This window comes from Neopsephotus bourkii, unplaced genomic scaffold (assembly GCF_033783945.1).
Source record: "Neopsephotus bourkii isolate Nb327-2 ecotype Australia unplaced genomic scaffold, CSIRO-AGI_Nbou_v1 NB_860, whole genome shotgun sequence".
Lineage (NCBI taxonomy): Eukaryota > Metazoa > Chordata > Aves > Psittaciformes > Psittacidae > Neopsephotus > Neopsephotus bourkii.
The window spans coordinates 547,672-570,391 of NW_026901356.1; the positions used below are offsets into that span (position 1 = coordinate 547,672).

The 22,720-nt window shown below is 39.7% G+C and overlaps 1 protein-coding gene across 3 annotated transcripts in view; it reads right to left on the reverse strand.

The window, feature by feature from the left end:
- Nucleotides 1-478: 478 nt before the first annotated feature.
- Nucleotides 479-22,720, reverse strand: part of LGR4 (leucine rich repeat containing G protein-coupled receptor 4) — a 91,189-nt gene continuing 68,947 nt past the window's right edge. For all 3 annotated transcript variants that reach the window (XM_061356561.1, XM_061356562.1, XM_061356560.1), the window contains 14 exons: nucleotides 18,062-18,277; nucleotides 17,005-17,076; nucleotides 15,217-15,285; nucleotides 14,553-14,624; nucleotides 14,395-14,466; nucleotides 13,677-13,745; nucleotides 13,202-13,273; nucleotides 11,869-11,934; nucleotides 10,706-10,777; nucleotides 9,674-9,745; nucleotides 9,268-9,393; nucleotides 7,254-7,375; nucleotides 6,469-6,543; nucleotides 479-3,466 (listed from right to left, as the gene is read on the reverse strand). In XM_061356561.1, coding sequence (XP_061212545.1) covers nucleotides 2,190-3,466; nucleotides 6,469-6,543; nucleotides 7,254-7,375; nucleotides 9,268-9,393; nucleotides 9,674-9,745; nucleotides 10,706-10,777; nucleotides 11,869-11,934; nucleotides 13,202-13,273; nucleotides 13,677-13,745; nucleotides 14,395-14,466; nucleotides 14,553-14,624; nucleotides 15,217-15,285; nucleotides 17,005-17,076; nucleotides 18,062-18,277 — 2,452 coding nt within the window. In that variant the 3' untranslated portion in view covers nucleotides 479-2,189. The remainder of the gene's footprint in view (nucleotides 3,467-6,468; nucleotides 6,544-7,253; nucleotides 7,376-9,267; nucleotides 9,394-9,673; nucleotides 9,746-10,705; nucleotides 10,778-11,868; nucleotides 11,935-13,201; nucleotides 13,274-13,676; nucleotides 13,746-14,394; nucleotides 14,467-14,552; nucleotides 14,625-15,216; nucleotides 15,286-17,004; nucleotides 17,077-18,061; nucleotides 18,278-22,720) is intronic.

Consider the following 22,720-nt stretch of genomic DNA (forward strand, 5'->3'; position numbering starts at 1 on the left):
ATTTATTGTCCTTTTTGAGTATTCCCATGGGAAGTATTCCTGTTATCTGTGAGTGGCTGGCCAATACAGGGAGCGTGGAACAGGCTAGGCTCTGACAAAACTATGGCTTTAAAAAAACCTGCCTGCAACTCAGCATAGAAATAGTACCAAAACCAAACTCATCATCTGTATATTTTTCTAAGCCATTCCAAACTCATTTAAACTCAAACACAGTATGTAAATCTTTAATAAACAGACTGCTTCGTGAAAGGACAAGGACTTCTCTGACGGTTTTAACCTTTTGCATGCCAAGAGTCAGTATTAGTCCAAGATCATAAATCTACTTGTAAATGGCAACTTTCTTTTTTTTTTTTGGCAATTTTTTCCTGAAATTCTCACCACATGTAGCAGAGAGCAGATGACAAATTATTTATGCTCAGTAGTTTTACATGTGAGCCATTTTCAGCCTTAAACTTTTGAGAAATTGAGAAAATAACAATCAATATTCATATACCCTTTATTTGCTTTCAGTGTAACATTCCATGCTAATTGCAGATGTAATATTCATGAGTGTAAATATAAGAATTAACAACTCTGGGATGGTTTTCTTCACTTTTGCTTTACATGTGAATATTTTGGCTTACAAAATTAACAGAATACAGTAAATAATCCTCCCATACTTTATACAAACTACATGATTTTGATATACAAGGATTCTGTTTTTATTACAGTGACAATATACAACCATATCTATTTACAATGCAAAAAGTATATAAACCACATTTTAAACATTCTGCTACTGGCAGCCACTATTGTTTAGGAGGTAGCTTTAATTAACAAAATGAACTGAAGCCACATTTCCCATCATGTGTTCTATCAAATAATTTACAATACAAAGATAAAAATTCATTGTATGAACAGTATATACAGTTTAATTCTCAAAACAGCAATCTAGCTTTAAGTCTTAATGAGAATGTCTCCAGAATAACTGGGATGGCAGTGGGTTTGCTCTTAAACTTAGTGTATTGTTCAAGAAACATACATATATTTACTTAATCATGCAGTCATAACTTTGTATCAATCGATTTCAAACTAAATATAGATAAATGGATTGCTGATTGTACTTGAATCATTTGGGTCTCAGGACTTGAATGGTTTAAAACTATTGCACTGATTTACGTGAAAATCAGTGACTGCACAGTGTACTTCACTCTCAGTAAAATAATTGGAAAAATGCTTTTCTTTATTGCAAAAATGCTTTCCATTTTCCCTCCATTTGCTAAAATCTCAGTCTATTCATAGGTATTATTGCGGCACTGTAACATTCTACAGGCTGCAGAGTATTAGCTGGTCTTTCTGCAAAGACAGCTGTGTACAATGACAGTACTGCTGACAGCCCCCTGATGCATCAACACTCCTTCCAACAGTATGACCTGACTGCCTAATGCTAAAGCAAGTTCCTGTGGTTCACCTGAAGTCATGCATCATCACTGGAAAAATATGTTCAACCCTATTATTCCGGACAGCTGTTAATATTCTTATTTCATCATCTACAGGTATTGTGGATTACAAGTGCTTGATTGTAACAAAACTTTTTTTGTTAAAAATTGAGTATTCTGAAATACAAAACAAACATGGTATTCCTATATTGTTGTCACAGTTACGTGTGGGAGAATTAATCCCTTTTTTGGCCCTGCAGTAAAATTCATCCTGAGATTCAATGCTGAATACACTATACAAAGCTAGCAAGAGAGGTTTTTTGCTCAATTATAGAAAAGTCACATTTAAAAATAATTTCTTTTACTATTAAACAGCTGTCTTTTAAATTGTGCTTTGGCAGGAAAAAGAAAAAAGAAATCAACAGAACTTACCTCACCAATAGCAGAAGCAAAGTACAACTGGAGTACAATGTGGAAACACATGATTAGCATGTAAAAAAATGTATAAAAGAAACCACTATTGTGTGGAAGAAGAGTAAAAACATTGGGTAACAAATCTGGTTTACCAATTATTTACAGTCAGGGCAATCGATTAATTTGTTTCATTATTTTTTAACATATGGCTCAAGAAATTACTGCCCACTTCCCTTCTTTACAAGTGACACTAAACAATGATTACAAAAGTGCTTCCTGCTCGGAAAGGTCAAAACAGGCAACAGTCTATGAAGGATTATACCTCTTTATTAGAACAGCTGATGGCAAAAGGCCTTTTCAGTCTTTAATTCTTGGTATGTTGTAGGCATAACGAACCAAAGGGAACCCTCGGCTTTGGTAGAAGCATGCACGGCCGCAGGCCTGCACTTGGTCTGAGCTGTCCGACACGAAGGAGTCGTCCTCATCCGCATAGTCAGAGTGGGCTGACTGGGTTCCACAGTCTGACCAGTAGCCATCCGCCCTTTGGCAAGGCACCACTGCCAGTGCAGGGCAGCTGTGTGATTTGATCAAGTGTTTACAGGGCACAGCCTTGGATAACAGGAGTGACTCGCAGCATTCACACACAGCGATGTTACCCTGCAAGTGCGTGTAGACACCACAGTCGTAGTAAAAATCCTGTGTCACACAGCCCCCTTGAGTGTTGACAGAAGTCGCCACTGCTCCGTTCTTCCTGGTCATGTGGCGCCTGAGCAACTTCCAGTCTTCCTTGAACTTCGGGTTGAAGAACACGTACAGGACTGGATTCAGGCAAGCAGGCAGTGGGAAAAATATCAAAGTAACAGACTTCATGATTTCAGGGCTGATAGAAATTGCAGTGATCAATGGTGCAAATGAGAAGAATGCAACAGGACAGAAAAAGATACAGTTCGTGAAGATTAGCCAAGCGACATGCTTAATCATGCTGGACTGCGAGTTTTCGGAGAGGTCCTCTTTCTCCAAGTTGCAATACAGTTTAGTGTAGATAATAGCCATTAGCAAAAATGCTAATGAATTCAGGAGCACTAAAGTTACGGTGAAACCTAACGAAGGTGTTTCTCCAGTGGGGAAGGGCAAGCAAAGGGGTGATGCCGAGTACTCCGCTTTGTAAAATAGTGGTAAGCATCCCGCTACCACAGCGCACAGGAAAGCAAAAACTGCTGCAATCTGAAATTGTTTTTGGTGATTGCTTTTCCCCTTTTTAATGATCTCCTTCGCAGAGAAGCTCCGTTCAACAGCTGCCAACATCAGGAAAAAAATGGCACTTTCTGACGAAAAGACGGCAAGAAACCCAGCCGCTCTGCAACCACTGCCAGTCTCCCACCATATGCCAAATTCAGCAAATCTTCCCCAAGAGACAGCATCCAAGAAAGTTAAAATACCAGTATAGACTCCCATAAATAAGTTAGAGACAGAAATCAGGCCTATAAACAGTTTAGAAGATGGCAATGGAGTACAGGATGCAAATATTGTTAACATGACAAGCAGGTTGAAGAATAAAGCAACCAAAAAAATGAACCAAACAGTAAGTCGAATCATCCAGCTGCCCAATAAATATTCACAAGGCTTAAAAGCACCTAGAAGAAAGAAAAAAAAAACAAAAAACAAAACAGAAGGACAAGCAATTTAGGAAAAAAATCATGCCTTAATAAGCAAGGTTTTCAAAAGGTATTACGTGAGCAGTCCTCATTAATTCATGAATAGAGCACACAGCTGAACTGCTAAACAGATCATTTGAAAGTAAACTATTCTGCTGAAGCTATTTACTAATTAATTATGCCTGAAATAATAATTACTGTGATGAATGGTCACTTGAGAATACTTCATGTAAACAAGCTCACTAAACAAACTTAATTACCTTTCAGCTACTCAAAATAGCTTTCATTAGTGCCACCTAAATACCTTTTGTTTTCTTTAGATTTCATACTTCATTTAAAAACCACTGGTACCAAATAAAAACTAATGTTCACAAACAACTTGCAAAGTGAAAGAAATTTTTAGAAGTAGCATGTTCTCTCGAAAAATGACTCACAAACATGCCTTGTGGAGCAACTTTTGGTCACAAGGAAACATCTGTAAAACAGCTGGCAAATTCAGTTTATCAGCTTTAACAGGGACACAAATTCACCACAAGCCCTCTCCCCGACCCTTGTCACTGAAAGGCACTGTGAGCTTGGAAAATCATATCAGGAAAATGATTTTTTTTCTTCTTCTTCTTTTGCCACTTAAGAAAACTTAAATAATAAAATACATCCAACAAGAAAAAGAATACGAGCTGAGACAAGGAGGAAAGGTCAATACTCCTGCTTACCCCTCTAATCCTTCTAATTGCTATTTATTCCATAGGGAAATCCCACTGATTTAAAGTAACAATTAGAAGAGTTTAACCCCTCCTACATCCCCATTAGGCACTGCTAATTGTCCGAAGCACAATAGTAGGGGATCTCTCCCTGCAGTCGGGCACTCTGGGAGCTGAAGGCAGAGCAGGAAAGCCCCAAACTGTGCTACCACCTCGGGCTGGAGCTTCGAAGCTGGATTCAGCCCACGACTCCTAGCTCTGCAAAGCTCATGCCCTCCCTTAAGGCAGGTGAAAGGTAAGTACAACCCATCCCTCCTGCAGGCTGGAACAGCAATGAGGCAGAACGACTAAATGCCAGCACAAAAATCTCCCAAAGCCTAAAGCAATTTCCAGAAACTGCTGAAGTGACAAATCAAAAAAGAATCTGCTTGTTTGTTTAAACGAGCAAGCTTCATTTCTGGGCAAGAAATAATGATGCTAACTGGATTATCAGATCAGTAAAATCCCTTTTTTTTACAGATATTACTAAGACATCTTCGCTAGAATAATTATTTTTACGGTACATTCATGTGATGCAAAAATACCTGCTAAGCTGAATCTACTTAAAAATGAAAACAACTTTCACCTTAGGAAATGTAAAAGTGTCAGTGCTGTATTTCAAAAACCATTTTTCTAGTAGCTGTGCAGTGAGGCATCTTTGGAGAAAAAAACCCACCACATTTTCCTGTCTTTCTCCCAGGGTCTAGCTATCCTTAAGAGTTAAAAATTACCCTCCCCTTTAACCAATATTCCCAGCCCACAGGGGGAAATTCATGCTGGGGAAGACGAGTTTCACAGCTTTCAGTGCTATGCTACTTGAGTGCCACTGTTCAGCAATCCATTCCTGCCATTAGGCAAAGCAGAAAGTGGATCTACGAGATGAGCAATGATTCAGAACTTAGACGGTGGGTGGAGTGTCCTACTTATGACCAGATGACAGCACGGTATAGAAAACAAGTTGGTAGTATGGGAGGGACTGGTGAAAAACAAGGCAAATCGTGAACTTGTAGAACACGCTCTTCATTCCTTTTAGAGCTACAGCATCTCTGGCATGGGCAAAAAGAGAGAGCTAAAAGCTTTAAAGATTTAACCTATGTAATACACCATCTGAATTCTCATTCTGTGAACAGAAGATCAAAAGCAAATAAGCAGCATTGGTCAAATTATTTCTCAGATCACGTACAGCTACACTTTTGACTTTCTGACCACAATTTTTTTTGGTTGTGATTAAGAAATCCTTGTGATATTCTGTATACTAAAGCCAGAGCTAGCCAACAGATGAAAGGCTGACAGATTTTCATAATGGATGTAAAGCACCAGTTTAGGAGAAGTGAATGAAACAAAACTTGGAAACCCCTGCTCATCCAGTATTAACTTATCTGGAAGTATGCTGTTCCCCCCGTTTATGTGTTCCTATTTGCGCAAAGATGAGGGTAACAAGAGGTACAGAAGGAATCCTCTGGAGAGCCCATGGCAAAGGCAAGGTTGTAGGAGGCACCACAGCAAATGCTTTCAGAGCCAAGTGGAACCGTGTGTGGAAATTTGCAGTTCTTGGAAGATAAGCTGAAGGGCAGCAATGAAGCTGCCAAGGATGGAAATACTTGTTTGCAAGATCAAAGACTTTCAACACTCCTGGGCTGTTCAAGCCTGAATTGGAATAGTTCTGATATGCCAATAACAATACTCATTGCACAGGTAGCTGCAGCAGTTTAAGATGCTACTGCATGCTCCAGCTACTTCTAACAGCCCTCTGCTGTCAGTTAATGTGGCTACAGTAGGGCTAGGGAGCAGATTAGCTGAAGTGTTCCCCATTCTCTCTCCTGCAAAGATATAAAGTTTAGTTAAAACCACCGTGACAATAGTTTGAGTTAAGCTCTTAAAGCACAGGCGGACTTCGCATTGAAGCAGATGAGCATTCGTACAGACATCTCTTTGGCAAGAGTAACACAGAATTAGGGGGCAGTGCATTAAACACAGTAAGCTCTAAATACAAGCATTACAGTCTTGATTGTTCTGCTTATGGAAACAGTTCTGTTTTTTCCTAGTATAGTGCTACGTGTCTAAAGCTGAGCCAAATCTTTGTGACTGCTCATCCAAAACAATATTGACATCAACTGAAGTTTCACTCAAGCTTTGTAGAATTTAATCTTCTGTGTACAGAATGACTAGGAGGAATGAAACATGTAATTCTGCAGACAGCTATTTGCATACCATCATGCTAAAGCACATTATCAGATTTACCTGTTGCTGGTGTACAGTGAATAATAGTCTGTCCCAGTTCCTCATTTCCCTCATTTCTTAGAACATCTGCATCAGCTGTGTCCAAGTAAAAATGAAAAACAGGTTAATTGTAGGAAGAAAAAGTGAAATTCAGCAAAGCTGCCTAGGATGGAGGTAGCCCTTTAAAGATCAAAGGCCTAACACTTCACCAGCATCATTCACCATCTTTAACAGTGGAGCCATTCCCATTTGGCACATGAAGTCAAATGCTCAGTGCAGGAATCGCTGCAGCAGTTTGAATTACTGTTGCATGTCCCAGCTACTCACAACGCTCTATAACAAAGCAGCAATATCTTTCATCGCTGGAGAAAGATCTATGGGCCTTGAAGCGCCATAAAGAACTGTCGTGGTTTAAGTGAAAGGACAAGTCCTTTCTGAACAGAAAGGTCAAAATACTACAAGCCGTAACACATGCTCTGGCAGAAAATGACAGAAAAAAATACTGGCAATTATTCTTTATTATTATTCTTTTTATTTTTAAAATTTTAATTTTATTAATTTTTTTTAATTTTAATTTTTTTAAACAAGCAAATCTGGCATTGTCAGATAATACATTTCACTTTCATTTAGAAGCAACATAGCAGTGCCAATCTGTAAGCAACTCCTAAGCACTTGCAGAGACAGCTTTTGTATCCCTATAAATATTCTCATTTTCCAAATTTCCTTATTCAAAGACAACATACACCATTATTCAGTCTAGTCTGGCCCAAAATAATACTGCTGGTTTAGCACAATGAAACACTTACCCTTCTCACGATCCAGCAAGGCACCTTGATCTTGGTGACCCGAATCTTCAGCATTAGAGTTTAAGTAAGAATCACAACCCCAAAATGCACAGCACTGGTAAGCATATGGTAGAGAGAGTGACCTGAAGTACAGGCAGAATACCAGTGTTACCCATTATAACCAACGTTAAGATTACCATCTATTAATAACATTTAGATAGCACACTTGAGTGCCAAACTTGAAGCTTCTTTTTGTCACAGTCACTAATAAAAAACTGTTACTTCCAACTGGATCAGTTGTAACCATTTTTGATTAATTTTTGCACTGAGATAAAGAATAGGTGAAGACCTACATGTCTGCTGCAAGGAGTAAAATGAAAATACTGTGATGTTTAGCACTCTTTACTACTGATTCTACTCCTTATACAACCCAATTTCTGATCAGTGTTCGTGGCGTTGCTGTGCAAACAAAACTGCAAACTAATAAAGGAGTAACTGCTTTGTAAGAAAGTTAATTCCCAGATGATGACATTAAAAATTACGTCTTTCCTTCCCACTCTTCATTTTGTGGCCCCAAAAGAGGAAGGTTTTTTTTTCCCTGTTGTGTTTAACAGAAATGGCACATACTATTAATTCTGGTAGAGAAGTACAGCTGCACACAGAGATTTAAGAAGTTCACATAAACAATGAGATAATAGCAGACCAGAAGCTGATTTTTCTGACTCAAGGTTACAATATCAGCTGTCTGCAGTATTGTTTCTGAATTCTGTTCTTGTAAATGTCATCAGTCTGAAGGATCCCACAATGCTTTAGTTCTCAAACACAAATCAAAACTTAAAAACAATCTGCTGTTTCTACAGGACTGCTGAGGCCTGATTCTAAAAGTGACATGGATTCCTTCCCTGGTCTTAGACAAATTAATAGTATTGGGAAAAAAAAGTCTTTAACTGTACAGCAAGACCTTTGAAAACACAAAGCAGTTAATCACTGTCTGATCCACCTTGCACTGAAATCAGTACCGGGCTTCCATTTGAATGATTACTGTGACTCTTATCATTTCCCTCCAAGAATAGATAGTGTATGTATTTATAAAATGTGGTGATTATGGAATCAAGACATCTGTGCACCTGCTCCCATTTTCCATGCTCTGAAAGACAGATGTGCTCAGTTCAGTAATAACTGGAATCCACAAAAAAACACTACTCCAAAGTCAGGTGCTATCTGCCTGAGAAGTGGTGGAGGAAAAATATAAAAGGTTCCAAGGAACCAAGCCTGCAAGTGGCTTCTACACTAGAATAGTCAGGTGCCCTTTCATATATGCCAACATAAGGCAATACAGGACTCAACAGAGGGCCTGACCAACAGGTCAAAGGAGCTGATTCTGCTCTACTTTAATAGAGTAGATCCCTCTACTCTGTTCTCTTGAGACCCCACTTTGGAGTACTGCATACAGTCCTGGTGTCCTCAGCATAATGACATGGAGCTACTGAAGCAAGTCCAGAGGAGGGCCACGAGGATGATCAGGAGGCTTGAGCACCTCCCTTATGAAGACAGGCTGAGAAAAGTGAGGCTGTTCAGCCTGGAGAAGAGAAGGCTACGTGGAGACCTCATAGCAGCCTTCCAGTATCTGAAGGGGGCCTGTAAAGATGCTGGAGAGGGACTCTTCATCAGGGACTGGAGCGATAGGACAAGGGGTAATGGGTTAAAACTTAAACAGGGAAAGTTTAGGTCAGATAAAAGAAAGAAGTTCTTTACTGTGAGGGTGGTGAGGCACTGGAACAGGCTGCCCAGAGAGGCTGTGGCTGGCTGCCCCATCTTTGGCAGTGTTCAAGGCTAGACAAGGCCTGGAGCAACCTGGTCTAGTGGAAGGTGTCCCTGCCTGTGGCAGGGGGTTGGAACTGAATGAACTTAAGGTCCTTGCCAAACCATTCTATGATTCATCACAAGTATTATCTAAACTGGCTTAATTTATTGTCTTACTGCTTGTTACTGTCAAAACAAGCGAGGCACTCTGTAGTGTTATTTACCAACGTACCGGAGCTTTGCAAAGCTCTTTGCTGCCAAAGCTTCTTTCAACTCTGAATTGCCTGCAAGTTTAAGCTGGTTCAGTCCACTCAATCCTTCAGATGGAACTGAAGAGAGTTCATTGAAACTCAGGTCTCTGAAATGTGAATATTAAGACATTGTTACAACAAAGTAAGTTTGAAGATCATACATTTCATTGAAATAAGAAGGCTCTTTAGGCTTCATACTGAGGCTGTGGCCTGGCAAATGCCTGTCAGTGCAGCAGGCACTGCAAACAATGGTCAGCTAGTGAGAGGTTTCACCATTCACACATGAAACACACAATGGGCAAATATCAATTTTAAGCTAAACATATTTACTAGCTCAGCAGTTTAATGCTAGAGAGAGGAGATCACTGCACAGAAGAGCCTACTTACAGGTTACCAATAGCTCCAACAGTGGTGAATGCTTCCTTGTGGATTTGTCGGATCCGATTTCTACTGAGGTCACTACAAAGAATGCCAAATGAGATTATTTTATCACTTTTATCAAAACTTTGTAACAGCCACTGTACTGAATGAAAAAACTTAAGGTGACAAATGCGTTATGCCTTTGTCAGAAAAGCTGGACAACCCTTCCACTTCCCTTCTCTCCCCTAGTCAGCCAGGTGCAGTAGCAGCCAAATCCCTTGGTAAGGCAGCTGTATCCTGCTTTACCTCACCCCCAAAGCAGAATCCATCTCCCATTCCTGCCCTGCTTCCATTCCTTCCTGATGCTATCGTCACAGCCTGTGTTCCCAAGGCATAAGCTGGCTCTAGCATCCCCTACTCCCAGAGTGAAGGCGCCAGGAAAATCACTTTGGTGACAACCACACCAGCGGCAGGGCACACTGGCAGGGGAGGGGGGAGGCAACACAACAACAAGCAGAAGGGCCTCCACTCTGCTGGATTTCAAAATGCAGTTGGAACCACCATGACTTATATTATGACATTCCTTTTGAAACACCTGTCAATTTTTGTCCTGATGATTTCAGTGTTCCTAATATAATCTTCCTAAAGCAAGAGATATAGGAGAGATAATTTTGTCTACTGGGCTGCTCATCCTGAGGAAAACAGATAGCATCTCTCCAATAAATACTGTATAATGGAATAATACAGTAATAATATAATGAAAGATAGCAGTGATAAAATGCAAAATAGTGGGGTATCAAAAAAACACCACCTCCTTTTTCAATCTCCATATATATATGTTTTTAGAAGTATCTTTATAGGCTAGAAAAACAAAATGGAGAATCAAAAGATCAGGACTGAAACTAGCTGCTGCTAGTATTTCCTGCACATGGTTTGCTTCACCTTAGGATCCAGCACACTTGGGTTTTTGCCATCAGTTAGATTTATAACACCAAGCAGTTTACATGAGAATCAAAAACATTATCATGTTTTACTCAGAATGCAGTTATGTGCACTTACAGGACACGAAGGGAGGACAGTCCCTGAAAGGTATCTTCTGTGATTTCATGGATTTGATTGTGCTGTAAGGAACTGCAAAGTGAAGAAGCATAAAGAGAACTAATTAGCTAACTCATCTGACCTCAAACCAAGGGGTAGGTAGCTCCACACCTGCTAATTCATAGATTTAGCCTTACCAACGGCAAGGCTTTTCTCATTTCCCCTTGCAGGCCAACAGTTTTACTATTTCCCATAGCCATGTTAATACAACCATGAAGCTCTTTCATGGCACCTCTGCCTAATCCCAACTCACGACTCATTTAATTCAAAAGAGACTTAAGCATGGACTGAACTATTTCCAAGCAAAAAAGTAACACTTCGCAAACTCTGAAGAATCACTGAGATTTAAAGCAAATCCACTTCATTTTGCAGGGAATCTTCAAGCATGTTCTGACCCTCAGTGTACTTTAATTTCTCCAAATACAGATTTATGAAAGGAAATATGTTGACAAACACCTCAAGAGCTAATGGGAGAACTGTACTTGCAGTTCAGTAGCTCCCTTTACAATGAACCACATGTACAATGAGCCTGAAGAAGTCAAGAGCATAACAGCAAAGGCCCTTGAGAAGTTTATTAGCCCTGCTGTGGCCAAGAAACGAGAAGCTTGAGTGCAGTAGAGAAAGAAGGAGAAGTAAGAACATATGCAAACATGTTCCACAACTTAGGCAGAAATACTGTTTAGGGTCTGGAAATTAAGCTTAAGAAAATTCAGTGAAGCAAGGAAAAGCAAAGATGGGTTTTGAATGTGTTTTACAGGGACTGGAGGAAAAAACATTTTACACAAGCATAGTCTGTTGGTTGGAGGGAACTGAAGGAGAGCAGAAGAGCAAAAAGAAAAACACGTAAATGCTCATTCCACTTATGTGTATAGCAACACTATTCCGAAATGCAGGAATCCTTTTTGTGCCACATGAACAATTTAAAGTTAGCTAATTGAGGAAATTTAACCACTAAAAAGAAGTGGTTGAATTCTCTATCCAGCACACTTCTCACATTAGATGGTCATATCTCTGTCATTAATCTTAGAAACTTAGGATCAAACACAAGCAAAAAAGTTTCTAGAGACTTGGATTCAACATATTAAGGAGGCAATAAAGATAAAAACCATGGTGTTTTTTCTTACATTTCTTCCAAGGAATGGCAGCCTTTAAAACTTGGCAGGTCCTTTATATTGTTATAAGACAAGTCCCTTCAAAACAGAAAACAGGAGAAAGTTGCTTAGTCCAGCTCTTCTCTACTAGAAACATCTCATCATTTGTAACCATTAAATGGATTGGCATCATCTTCCTGTTAGCAATGTTCTGAGAAGAAACTAAGGGCAGTTTAGAGAAAATCATGAAGGGAATCTCAATTCAATCAGTGAGGTAAAGCCAGCAACTTTTACAAAAATTTCACCCATCCCAAAGCTATTCAACAAACTTCAGCTACTGAAACGGGTGCCTTGTAATTGAAAAGTAATGGAAAAACAGGCTGTGCCTCTGCAGTGGCCTTGACAGCTCAAGAGATACCTCCCAACCAGTATTTTTGATTCTGTATCCTATGCCTACATATATTTTATATTCTATTTCACTGCTTTCACCTCTGCATCTGGATATATGTCTACCCCAAAACCAAGCTGTGCAAATTCCCTGAATTCTGAGAGTTGTAATCTAAAAAGGTTTACTAATAATCTGCTTTTACAGAATAAACTGGATAGATGGCATGCAGTGTAGGAATTTAGTGCAAATTTATATTTACTGTGTTGGTACCTCCTTGCAAAGCATCCTCAAATTTCTGTTCAAAAATAAACTGCCATTTGAAAATAAATTCTACCTCATCATTCCCCCCCCCAGTTTGTTTTCTATAAAACAGAACCTATTTTTGTCCTACTTTTTTTCACCACTTGCTTTTGTTCCAAATTTTCCTGCATGTATACTTTTGTAAACATAGCTTTGCCCCTCCCCTCCCAATGGTTTAATTTACTAGTTTGGGTTTCTTTGCATTTATTCTAAAACACCCTTTTACTGCTTATTCTGTCTTTCGTTTGTATTACTATCCTCTTCCTAATCCTCGTATCTGTTTCTCTTAGTTCATGATGCTCCCTCCTGTGTTCTCAAACAGAGAAAGTCACAGCATCATAACTAAACTTTACTCTGAATGTAGGTGACTGCTGTTGTGTTACCAATGAGTGGTGGCAGAATGAGTCTGAAGATGCAAAGACTGTTCTGCAGCACCACCTTACACGGATTTTATACCGTAAGAAAGAAACACAGTGCATGCCTATAAAAGGAATATAAGTTAATACATCAATTCTGCCATGAGTCTTGATTCTTTAAATCAAGAAGACACAATAGGATCTCCAACTCCAACAGAACTACTAAGATGAGCGTTTCTAAGCAATACTTTTGCTGTATATTAGATTTAAGTTTCTTTCAAAACATTCTGATGCAAATTAAAATAGAGGAGTGTATACTTACAAAGTTCGTAGCACTTTTTGCTCTTGGCATAGATTAACAGGAATACTGTTTATCTTGGTCCCTGTTAGAGTTCTGTGGGGAAAAATGGGAAAACATAAATATTTGCATTGTTGCTGGTAGATGGCATAGCAAGCACATGGAAGAGCAGAATAAGGATGGTATCTCAGCTACCGGGGTGCTAGATTAACCATCAGTTTGTTTGTTTGGAAGGGGCCAACTTTTCTGGTTTTCAGTTCTGTGAGAGGCGAGTTAGTATCAATGGGCTTTTCATAGGCTGTTATCAGCTCACCCTATTAAAAAATTAATTAAGAGGCACCCAGATACCACATTAAGGAAAGCTATATAATTACATTTTTTGACAGGAAGAGAACATATAAGCAGTAACTCTCCAGACCCACTAATCGCCTTTCAAACACTTCACGAGAGTGTCAAAGTAAATAAATTATTGCAAAAGGTTTCTGTAGAAGATACTTACAAGCTCTCCAGGTTAACAGTTCCTGTCAAATTAGGAAACCACTGCACCATGCTGGCACCTCGAATAACCCTAAAAATATTCCCACAAAAATGAGCCGTAAACTATCAGGTAGATATTTTCACTAACAAGACATTCTAACATTCTTACTGCTTTTGTGTAAGTTACACTTGAACAGTGTGTAAAAGTATTTTCACTGCTTCTTATACTAGTGATATGCTTAATAAATCACTCCTCCATTAGCAAACAACTGGAATTCATCAAGCTGATAAGAGTCGATACATGCATAGGAAAAGGGCATAAACTCATGGGTAGTTTGTAGATCAAAGTTTGAAACCTTCCTCCGATTCACTTACTTGTCACCCTCAGAATTATCTTTTGAGAATGTGCATACACTAACCTGCAAAACATTCTCACAATGCACATCCACGTTCAAAAAACACCTAGGATATATTGCAGTTTAAGTAGGAACCTGAGCATTTGGCCTGAGGTTATGTGTCTTATGCAAGGTAATCAAGATTAAAAAAAAAAAAGGTTGTAGAGCGTAATTACTAAAGCTTCTTAACAAACTGGATATTCCCAACAATAACAATGTTTATTAAAGCTTAATGCAAAAAAATTATAAGGCAGTCATAAGATTTAGTTATTTTGAGTTCTTAGCCACAACATTTCATATCCTTATATTCATTTACTGTTACCGCATAGTTGAGAGGATACTTACAGGGAATGCAGATCTGACAGATTCTGAAATGCTGAGTTCCCCACAAAAGACAAAGGATTATCATACAAATGTCTGGGAAATAGAAAACGTGTTTTAATCCTTGTTCTTAAAGTCACTGTCAGCTACATACTAAAAATAGGTGCATAAAAATTACTTACATCGTTCTTAGAAGGGGGTTTCCTGCAAATGCACCATCAGGAATTATGGAAATGTAGTTACTGTGAAATCCCCTAAAGATATTAGCAAAGAAAAAAAAAAATTTAAAAATATACTGCCAGTAGATTCAACCAATAGTAATTTTCTTCACACCTACTCAATTCCCAATCGTGCCAAAACCAGGATTGTAGACACACAGGAATAAGTCAAACTGTAGGAATAACTTGGAAGGAATAATTTCTGTCTTCTGCACATCAGATAAACAAAAAATATTTAATTAGAAAGAAACTACCTCTGTCCCAAAACATAATCCTGTGCTTTCTTTCTTCTTCCTTCTCTCTTAAGGAGGAGACAAGGAAAACATGTGCGATCAGTGAATATCTAATTCTGCTACTGGGTGCCAAAACCAGCTCATATTCAGGATCTATGTTAATGGTTCTCCTTGAAGAAATGGCTTACTTATACAGCTCCAAAAAAAATTTCAATAGGTTCCCTGTCTAGCTGATGATTGTATTTTCCTTTAATTGTAGCTTCACTTAGCATTACTTAATCTGATTTACACTGCTGCATAATAAGACAAGCATTCCTAAATCCAGAATTTTTTTTCTCTTTATTTATGAAAAGGAGAAAGAAAACTGGTAAAAAGGGAGAATAAGTAATACTCACAACTCCTTTAGACTTGGCAGTGCTTTTATGGCTTCAGGAAACTCTACCATGTTATTATAATTTAAATCCCTAGAAGAAAAAAAGCAGGAGAAGCATAAAATTCCTAACAGTGGTCACGAATTGTCAAAATAAGGTTTGTTTAAGACAATTCAATGAAAAAAAAAAGTCATAGGATCTTTAACTAGACCATAGAATAACTTAGCTTTCTAATGTTTTACATGTTTTATAACCAGCTAATAACTTAGGTAAGATACTTAATATTATCTAGAGGATTATTCATATTAAGTCAAATGTTTCTTTAAAGCAAAGCTTGTTATTTTTCAACACCTCATAGATTTTTCTTCACCAGAATTTACATGGAAATAAACTAAGATTTCAAAGTTAAAAGAAGAGTAGACAGAAATTACTACTCTTTATTAGATTTCAGACTGTAGAAAACAAAAAGTAAAGCCATTAGGTAATAGCAGACCTTGTAGCAAAACCAGTTATAAACCCTGAACAGGAGAAGAGGGAAATCTCCTCACACTGAATCAATACACAGCAGTGACAGGGATCTGTTGAAACCACAGTTAACCTGTCACCATTCCAGCAGTAATGTCAAGACCTGCTACAGCTGCATTTCTGTGAGAGGGACTCCTTATGAGCAGCAAAAACTCATGTAAAAAGTCTTACATCTGCTACGCATATATACATAGCATCTAATTATTACTTAATTGAGGTTCTAAGAGAATGACAACACAGTTGGAGTAAGCAGCATTCCTGGACTTATCCAAACTCTTCATGTTAACAGAGGTTGTCACTGGCTTGCTCTTGCCCCCCTTCATTTGTTTAATTTATTTAGCATTCTCCCAAGCACACCAAAATGCACCACTGAGGCAATACTGCGTATTAGATGTTTGATCTGTGAGATGAAGTGGAGAACGTAACCCAAGCAGCTGAAAGGCATTCCTTGGCAAGGAGGCATTCTGGAGATGGAGTAGTACTGCACATGTGGGATCTGGCCACCATGGACACCCCATACTGAGAGGAGCATGAACTGTCAGCCGGGACAGGAGACACAAGGTGAGGGGTAGGTGATGCTTCCCATCCCCATCCAAAAGAACATAAAGCTCACTGTTTCAGGTAAACCAGTCCATTATCTTAATATCTCCTAGTATTTGAAGTGAATTTAAGTCAATCTCTTGTATGAGATGCTGAGAAACAGGAGCTGGGCTGTTTCCCACCAGCTTGCAGAGGTTCGGTTCAGGAGCTGAGAGGACATGTGACAGACAGTCTCCGTGGCAGGCAGTGGTGCCCACTCAGTATTGGAGAAGACGTGGAGAAACAGCTCTCTGGGGCCCTCTGAGAAACCTCCTGTTGTCACACAACAGTTCTGGCAGTGTATCTTAAATATGTTTAAACCTACAGTAAATCTGAGAAACAAATATTTGTCCCTTATCACCCACAGGGCCACTTAAACACTTCTGATATATCCACCTGACTCAGTGGAGTGCTATGCAAAGATGATACACCAGCCAGATCAGAGCTAGGAACATTAAAAGCTACATCACCCGGCATGACATTTCATCCAGGCTAACGTTTACCTGCCTCTCAACATAATTAATTAGTTTTGGTGGAGCACTGCACTGATACTAGCCTTCAGTTCCAAGACCTGAGCTGGACCTGCTGTGCTGCATGGTGCATACACGACTTATTTGCAAGATCTTCACCATACCAGTGAGGTAACCTTAATTAAGCTGAGAACGAGACAAACACTAAACAATCCATTACTTTAAGAAGCATACTTACAAGGTTTCAAGGTTGTCTAATCCATCAAAGCAGTGTTTTCCTATAGTTTTTATTTTATTATTATGAAGATGACTAAAAAGCAAAAACAGAAGAAGTATGAAAGCAAGTTAATGATTTCATGAAAGTTAACACATTAGCATGCATTTCTGTGAAATCAAGACAGTTAAATGGTTTAGAAAAAACACTGCATGAGGTAGGTTATGCAGAAGAATGTCTTTCACTTCCAGACAGAAATATTTCATCCTCACATGGAAACAGAACAGATTGCCTACAGTCAAGACAGCCTATTTTAAACCTTTACTCACTATCCAGAAGGGTAATAAGAATACACTTAAATATATATAATCTTCCGTATCATCCTTGGAGACCTCGTAGCAGCCTTCCAGTATCTGAAGGGGGGCTATAGGGATGCTGAGGATCGACTCTTCATTAGGGACTGTAGTGGTAAGACAAGGGGTAATGGGTTAAAACTTAAACAGGGGAAGTTTAGATTGGATGTAAGGAAGAAATTCTTTCCTGTTAGGGTGGTGAGGCACTGGAATGGGTTGCCCAGGGAGGTTGTGAATGCTCCATCCCTGGCAGTGTTCAAGGCCAGGTCGGACAAAGCCTTGGGTGGCATGGTTTAGTGTGAGGTGTCCCTGCCCATGTCAGGGGTGTTGGAACTAGATGATCTTAAGGTCCTTTCCAACCCTAAGTATTCTATGATTCTACACAGAAACGGGCCTGTGGCAGATAATATTTTCTTCCTGTAATATCTCTGAAAGCTTTCTTTGACAAACATTGGTTCAAAATATCCGTTACTAAAATGAGATCTGAGGAACATATGTATCAAGCTCACTACCTATTGCCTATTTGACTTTCTGTTTATGAGAAAGTCTTTAGAAAACCTTCAGTGGATTGTCTAGTACACATGGTCTAATCTCGTGTTGGCAGTATAGGCTGATACTAGACAACTGAGTTAAAATATAGCAAAACCATCATTTTCAGTGCCATCCTAGTAATCAAAGTAACTGAGGAGGGAATCCAAATAACCTATGAAACAGTTACACATACTCACAGAACAACAAGACTTGAAAGGTTTGTAAATGCATAGTCAGGAATGTGTGTTATTTTGTTGAGAGCCAGCGTCAACGCCTGCAGAGAGGGCAGATTGCTGAGCGGGTAGATGGGAACTTCTGTCAGACTGTTGTCATCCAACCAAAGGTGACGCAACTGCACCAGACCCTCAAAACTGTCTTCTGGTATGGCAGTAATATGGTTGGCATCTAAACGCCTATATTAAAAGAGAAAGAATTCACACAGTAAACCCACAAACCACAGATAAGCAAAAATACCAATTAAAGGAAAGCTTCATAAAAAACTTCTTCTCAGACATTTTTAATAAAACACGTTAACAAATTCATATGCTTATAATCAGCCTGTGATTATAAGCATATTAAATTATAAGCATATAATGAATATATGAATTATAAGCATATTTAATTATAAGCAAAGTGAATTGCTAACTGTAGACATCTCACACACATGCACAAAACCTCAGCTGCTAACACCAGAACAAGTCTAAAATAGTAGCTTGGTAGTGCCTCAAAGATTGCAGATGCATTTATACATTTGAAGTGATTATCATAGACCCATAGAATGGTTTGCCTCAAAGCTCACCCAGTTCCAACCCCCTGCCATGGGCAGGGACACCTTCCACTAGACCAAATTGCTTCCAAGCCCTGTCCAACCTGGCCTTGAACACTGTCAGGGATGGGGCAGCCACAGCTTCTCTGGGCAACCTGTGCCAGTGCCTGACCACCCTCACAGGGAAGAATTTCTGCATAAGATCTCACACCTATCTCTCCTCTGTCAGTTTAAAGCCATTCCCCCTTGTCCTGTCACTACGTGCCCTTGTAAAAAGTACCTCTCCAGTTTTCTTGTAGGGCCCCTTTAGGTACTGGAAGACTGCTCTAAGGTCTCCCCTGAGCCTTCTCTCCTCTCCTGTAGCTCCTTCTGTAATGTATTATTCCTATAGCTACACTGTTGACAGCATCACATACACTTTTTGCTGTGGTGCTGCTCTGCCCCTTAAGTGACTAATTTAGAGAACTGCTTTTAAAAGCAGTTCTTGAACAGTCAGAGCTATGAATTATCCTCACAAATAGAACATTTTATCATTAACCAAAACTGAGAAATTTCTCTCTTGCACCTGCTCCTTCCTTACACACTCCACAACAAGATGCAAAAAAGCGCATCAGCACTGTTGACTATTGTACATTATTGGATTTGCCATCACACTTTTCCCCCAAATGAACTCCAATCACAAACACTGGTGGCAGTGACACACATGGAAAGGGACTTAACTGCCTTCCACACAGAAAGTCAAGCCACGTGTGACACTCAGCTCTACTGCAGTTACCGGCTCACCTATGCTGTGGGGCTTCACCTCATCTCCAGGTTTCAAAGCATTTAAAAAAATAAAAGAAAGAAGAACTCCACACCTGGAGCCCTAGGAGCCTGAAACGCATGTCCTCAGCTCCGGCCCCAGATGTAAAGCTCTCATGACAGGAGGTGCAGGTGCTGCTGGCAGAATCTCACCCAGAATCCTGATCCATGACAACTGACAAACCTGATACTGCAGCTCTTTGTCTAATGGCTTTAGCAGTGATAGCAGAAACTCTTATGCAAGATGACGTGCTTTTTCCTCATGCACAACACTCTGAACCAATTTGGTTTGGCATCTTCCTATACTAGCAGTGTAGTTACTTGAATAGCATCACTGGCAACCAGGGTAGGCAAAAGACATGGATGGGGACACATTCAGGTTTGTCTACACTATGTCATATAAGCAGATGTGTTGTGAACAGAAGTGGAAAACCACCCATACTAAAAGCTTAAGCTTGGATTTACACAGATGGAAACCTCAGAAACAGGCAGCAGCAAGGGGTGACACAGGAATAAGCAAAACATTAATAAAGCAATATTCTTCATATGGAGCTGAGAGGAAAGGTCAGCAGTGACAGCCCACAAGATGAAGTAAATGGAATGTAACCCACCCAAGCCAAGTTAGGGCTGTGAGCAACAGGCAATGCTTGCCTGTCTTCTGCCCTGGAGGCTGTCTGCTTAAGGTCAACACACAGCTGAACCATGATGACACTGCTGTGAATGTGGAAGAAAACACCTTGCATAAGTGCCTTTAAACAACTGGTGTACTAGCCCTAGGATGTACACTGCTGTCTGGAGAGACAGAACACATACACCCTCCTCCATTAGCATCAATGACATAAATCAGCACAGATTTTGACTTCCATTAAAGCATTCATTGTATTTCCAAAGCCATGATCAGACATGCTTTGGGAACTCTAGCTGAGTTAGTTTAAGAAGTTGTTGCCTCAAGCCACTTGTCCTGTCCTCTAGGCTGGCAAAGTGGACCAGGTGACTGTGCTGCGCTTTGTCCAAGGCAGTCATGACAGCTTAAACACTGAATTTGAAGGGAGAAGACAGGCTTGATGAAGAATTGATACACCTAACCTATATCCATGAAAGAGTTTTGTTGTTGTGATGTACATGGTTTACAGATTTCAACATATTAGGAAACTCAGCAGCTGAATTTCCATGTAATAAAAAAACCAAGAAATACACCAAATTAAGCAACAAATACACATACAAGTGGGAACTTTCCAACCTCTCTCTGCAGCCAAAGGCTCTCTCCTAAGATGAGCAAGGTGCCGTTAGCTCTAAAGGCATACATCAAAGAGCTAATTCCTATAGTTAATATACTGGCATCCCCTTATCATTTGCCCCATGGTCTGACAGGTGTGTACACTATTCCGTTTGAATGCTTTTAGGCTGCACTGCGATTGGAACATTTCAGAGAAATTAATTGTCTGATGATAGTGAAGAAAAAGGGGGGGGGGGGCGGAAATAACCCTGAGGCTGTGCTTCAGAAAGAAAAAAACAAACTAGACGTTACCTGTCTTTCTTCTCTCCCATAAATTCACACACCTCCCTGAAGATCAAAAGAATTACTTTCCAGTGGAATAAACAGATCTGAGTCTTCTCCAACTAATTTCTCTCTGCTGTCCTGCTCATTTCTTCAGTTTTGTTGAGTTTGGTTTGCTTTGTTTTTAACTTGTTTTTGTTTCATTTTGTAAGCAAGGCAGCGTAACCAAAAGGCAGGCCTCAGTTCTTGTCCATACCTATGTCTGTACTTTCAGTGTGCTTCACACTAAATTCATGTACACTAGTAGACTCTGGAAAACCAAAACACACAATGAAGCCCTGAGCTGAGGAGCACCTCCTCTCCCACTATTAAAGCAGAAGATGACCAGAGGAAAGAAGGATGCGAGCAACGAGGCAGCTGAACTCTCATCCATGAAGAACAAAGAGGTCACAGAGATGATGACAGACCCTTCATCCCTACATTGCATTGCCAAAACCTATGTCCCCCAGTACAGTCAATGGAGTACCCAAGTAGCTGCATCTTCAACTGATGGCTCTGCACAGCCATCCAGTCTTTTGCTCATCTTCTGACCACAGCAGTAAAACAGGGGGGGGGGGGACGGACAGAAAAGACCACCACCCACGGCTGTCATTGAGCAGGCAGGTTTCCAGGTGAAAAAGGGTGTTTTACAGGCTCTCTGTCACTTCTTTGACAACTTTTACCATCATCTTAACAAATGCAATGTCTGAATAGAGTTGTAAGTAATAAACAATGCCAAATCGTAAAGCCCAAGCCAAGCAGAAAGAGAGGACATTGTGCTGTGATTATGTGTGCGCCTCCCACCCTCCATTTACATAGTGACTTTCAGATCTCTGGAGCTGAAAACCACTGCGCTACAGATGCCAATGGATACATCACTAAAATAAAAGTGGACTGTTTGCCCTGAGTTTTCTTTGACCTGCATTTCTAGTTTTGGTAAGAAAACCTGTGATTTACATAGAGCAACAAGCAGAGCACTGAATGAGTCAAAGTGGTTATTACGTTCAATGCACAAAACACAGCTGAGATGCTTCTATTTAGTGTGAAATGCATGTAACAGAGGACTTCGTGAAACAACTGAAAAGCAAATCTAGAATATTTGACAACGTCCACAAAATAATGTAACTAAGGACTGTGCCTTTTAAGATGGGACAAGGGAATATTCACTACCTCAAATCACCAGCAAAGAACAAGTAATATTCTTCACTTGGACTGAACTTTTACGAAGACTGTCCTTTTCCACTAAAGTGTTAAAGACTGTGTTCTTTAAATCAGAGCTTGCGGCATGTACTTAAATACCTTAATCTGTCAGAAGCTACTCCAATTCCAGCTTCCCTATAGGCACTGGCTTGTGAGAGACCTTTGCATTTTAGTCCATAAATTCAGAGTTCACTTGTAGAGCCATCACCATCGTTTTATTACGTGTCAGGTTCCCTCCTAAAACAAACTCCAACTTCCACCAGAAAGAAGAGCAGGAGGATGATATGACCCTATATATTCAGCAGCTCTTACATCAGTATTTGACATACTGTTAAAACATGTAAAAGAACATGGCAACTCAAAGGACTTCAATCAACTCAGACTTAAGGAAACTCAAGCTAGGATGGATTCCTACCTCAATTCAAACAAATAAAAGCTGTGAAGTCTAACACACACACACACACATGAAATTGTTATATTTATATAGACACAATGTTTTGTTGTCACCCTGTAGCCTCTCCGGGCATTATATGGTCAACTCTTGCTCTCCTG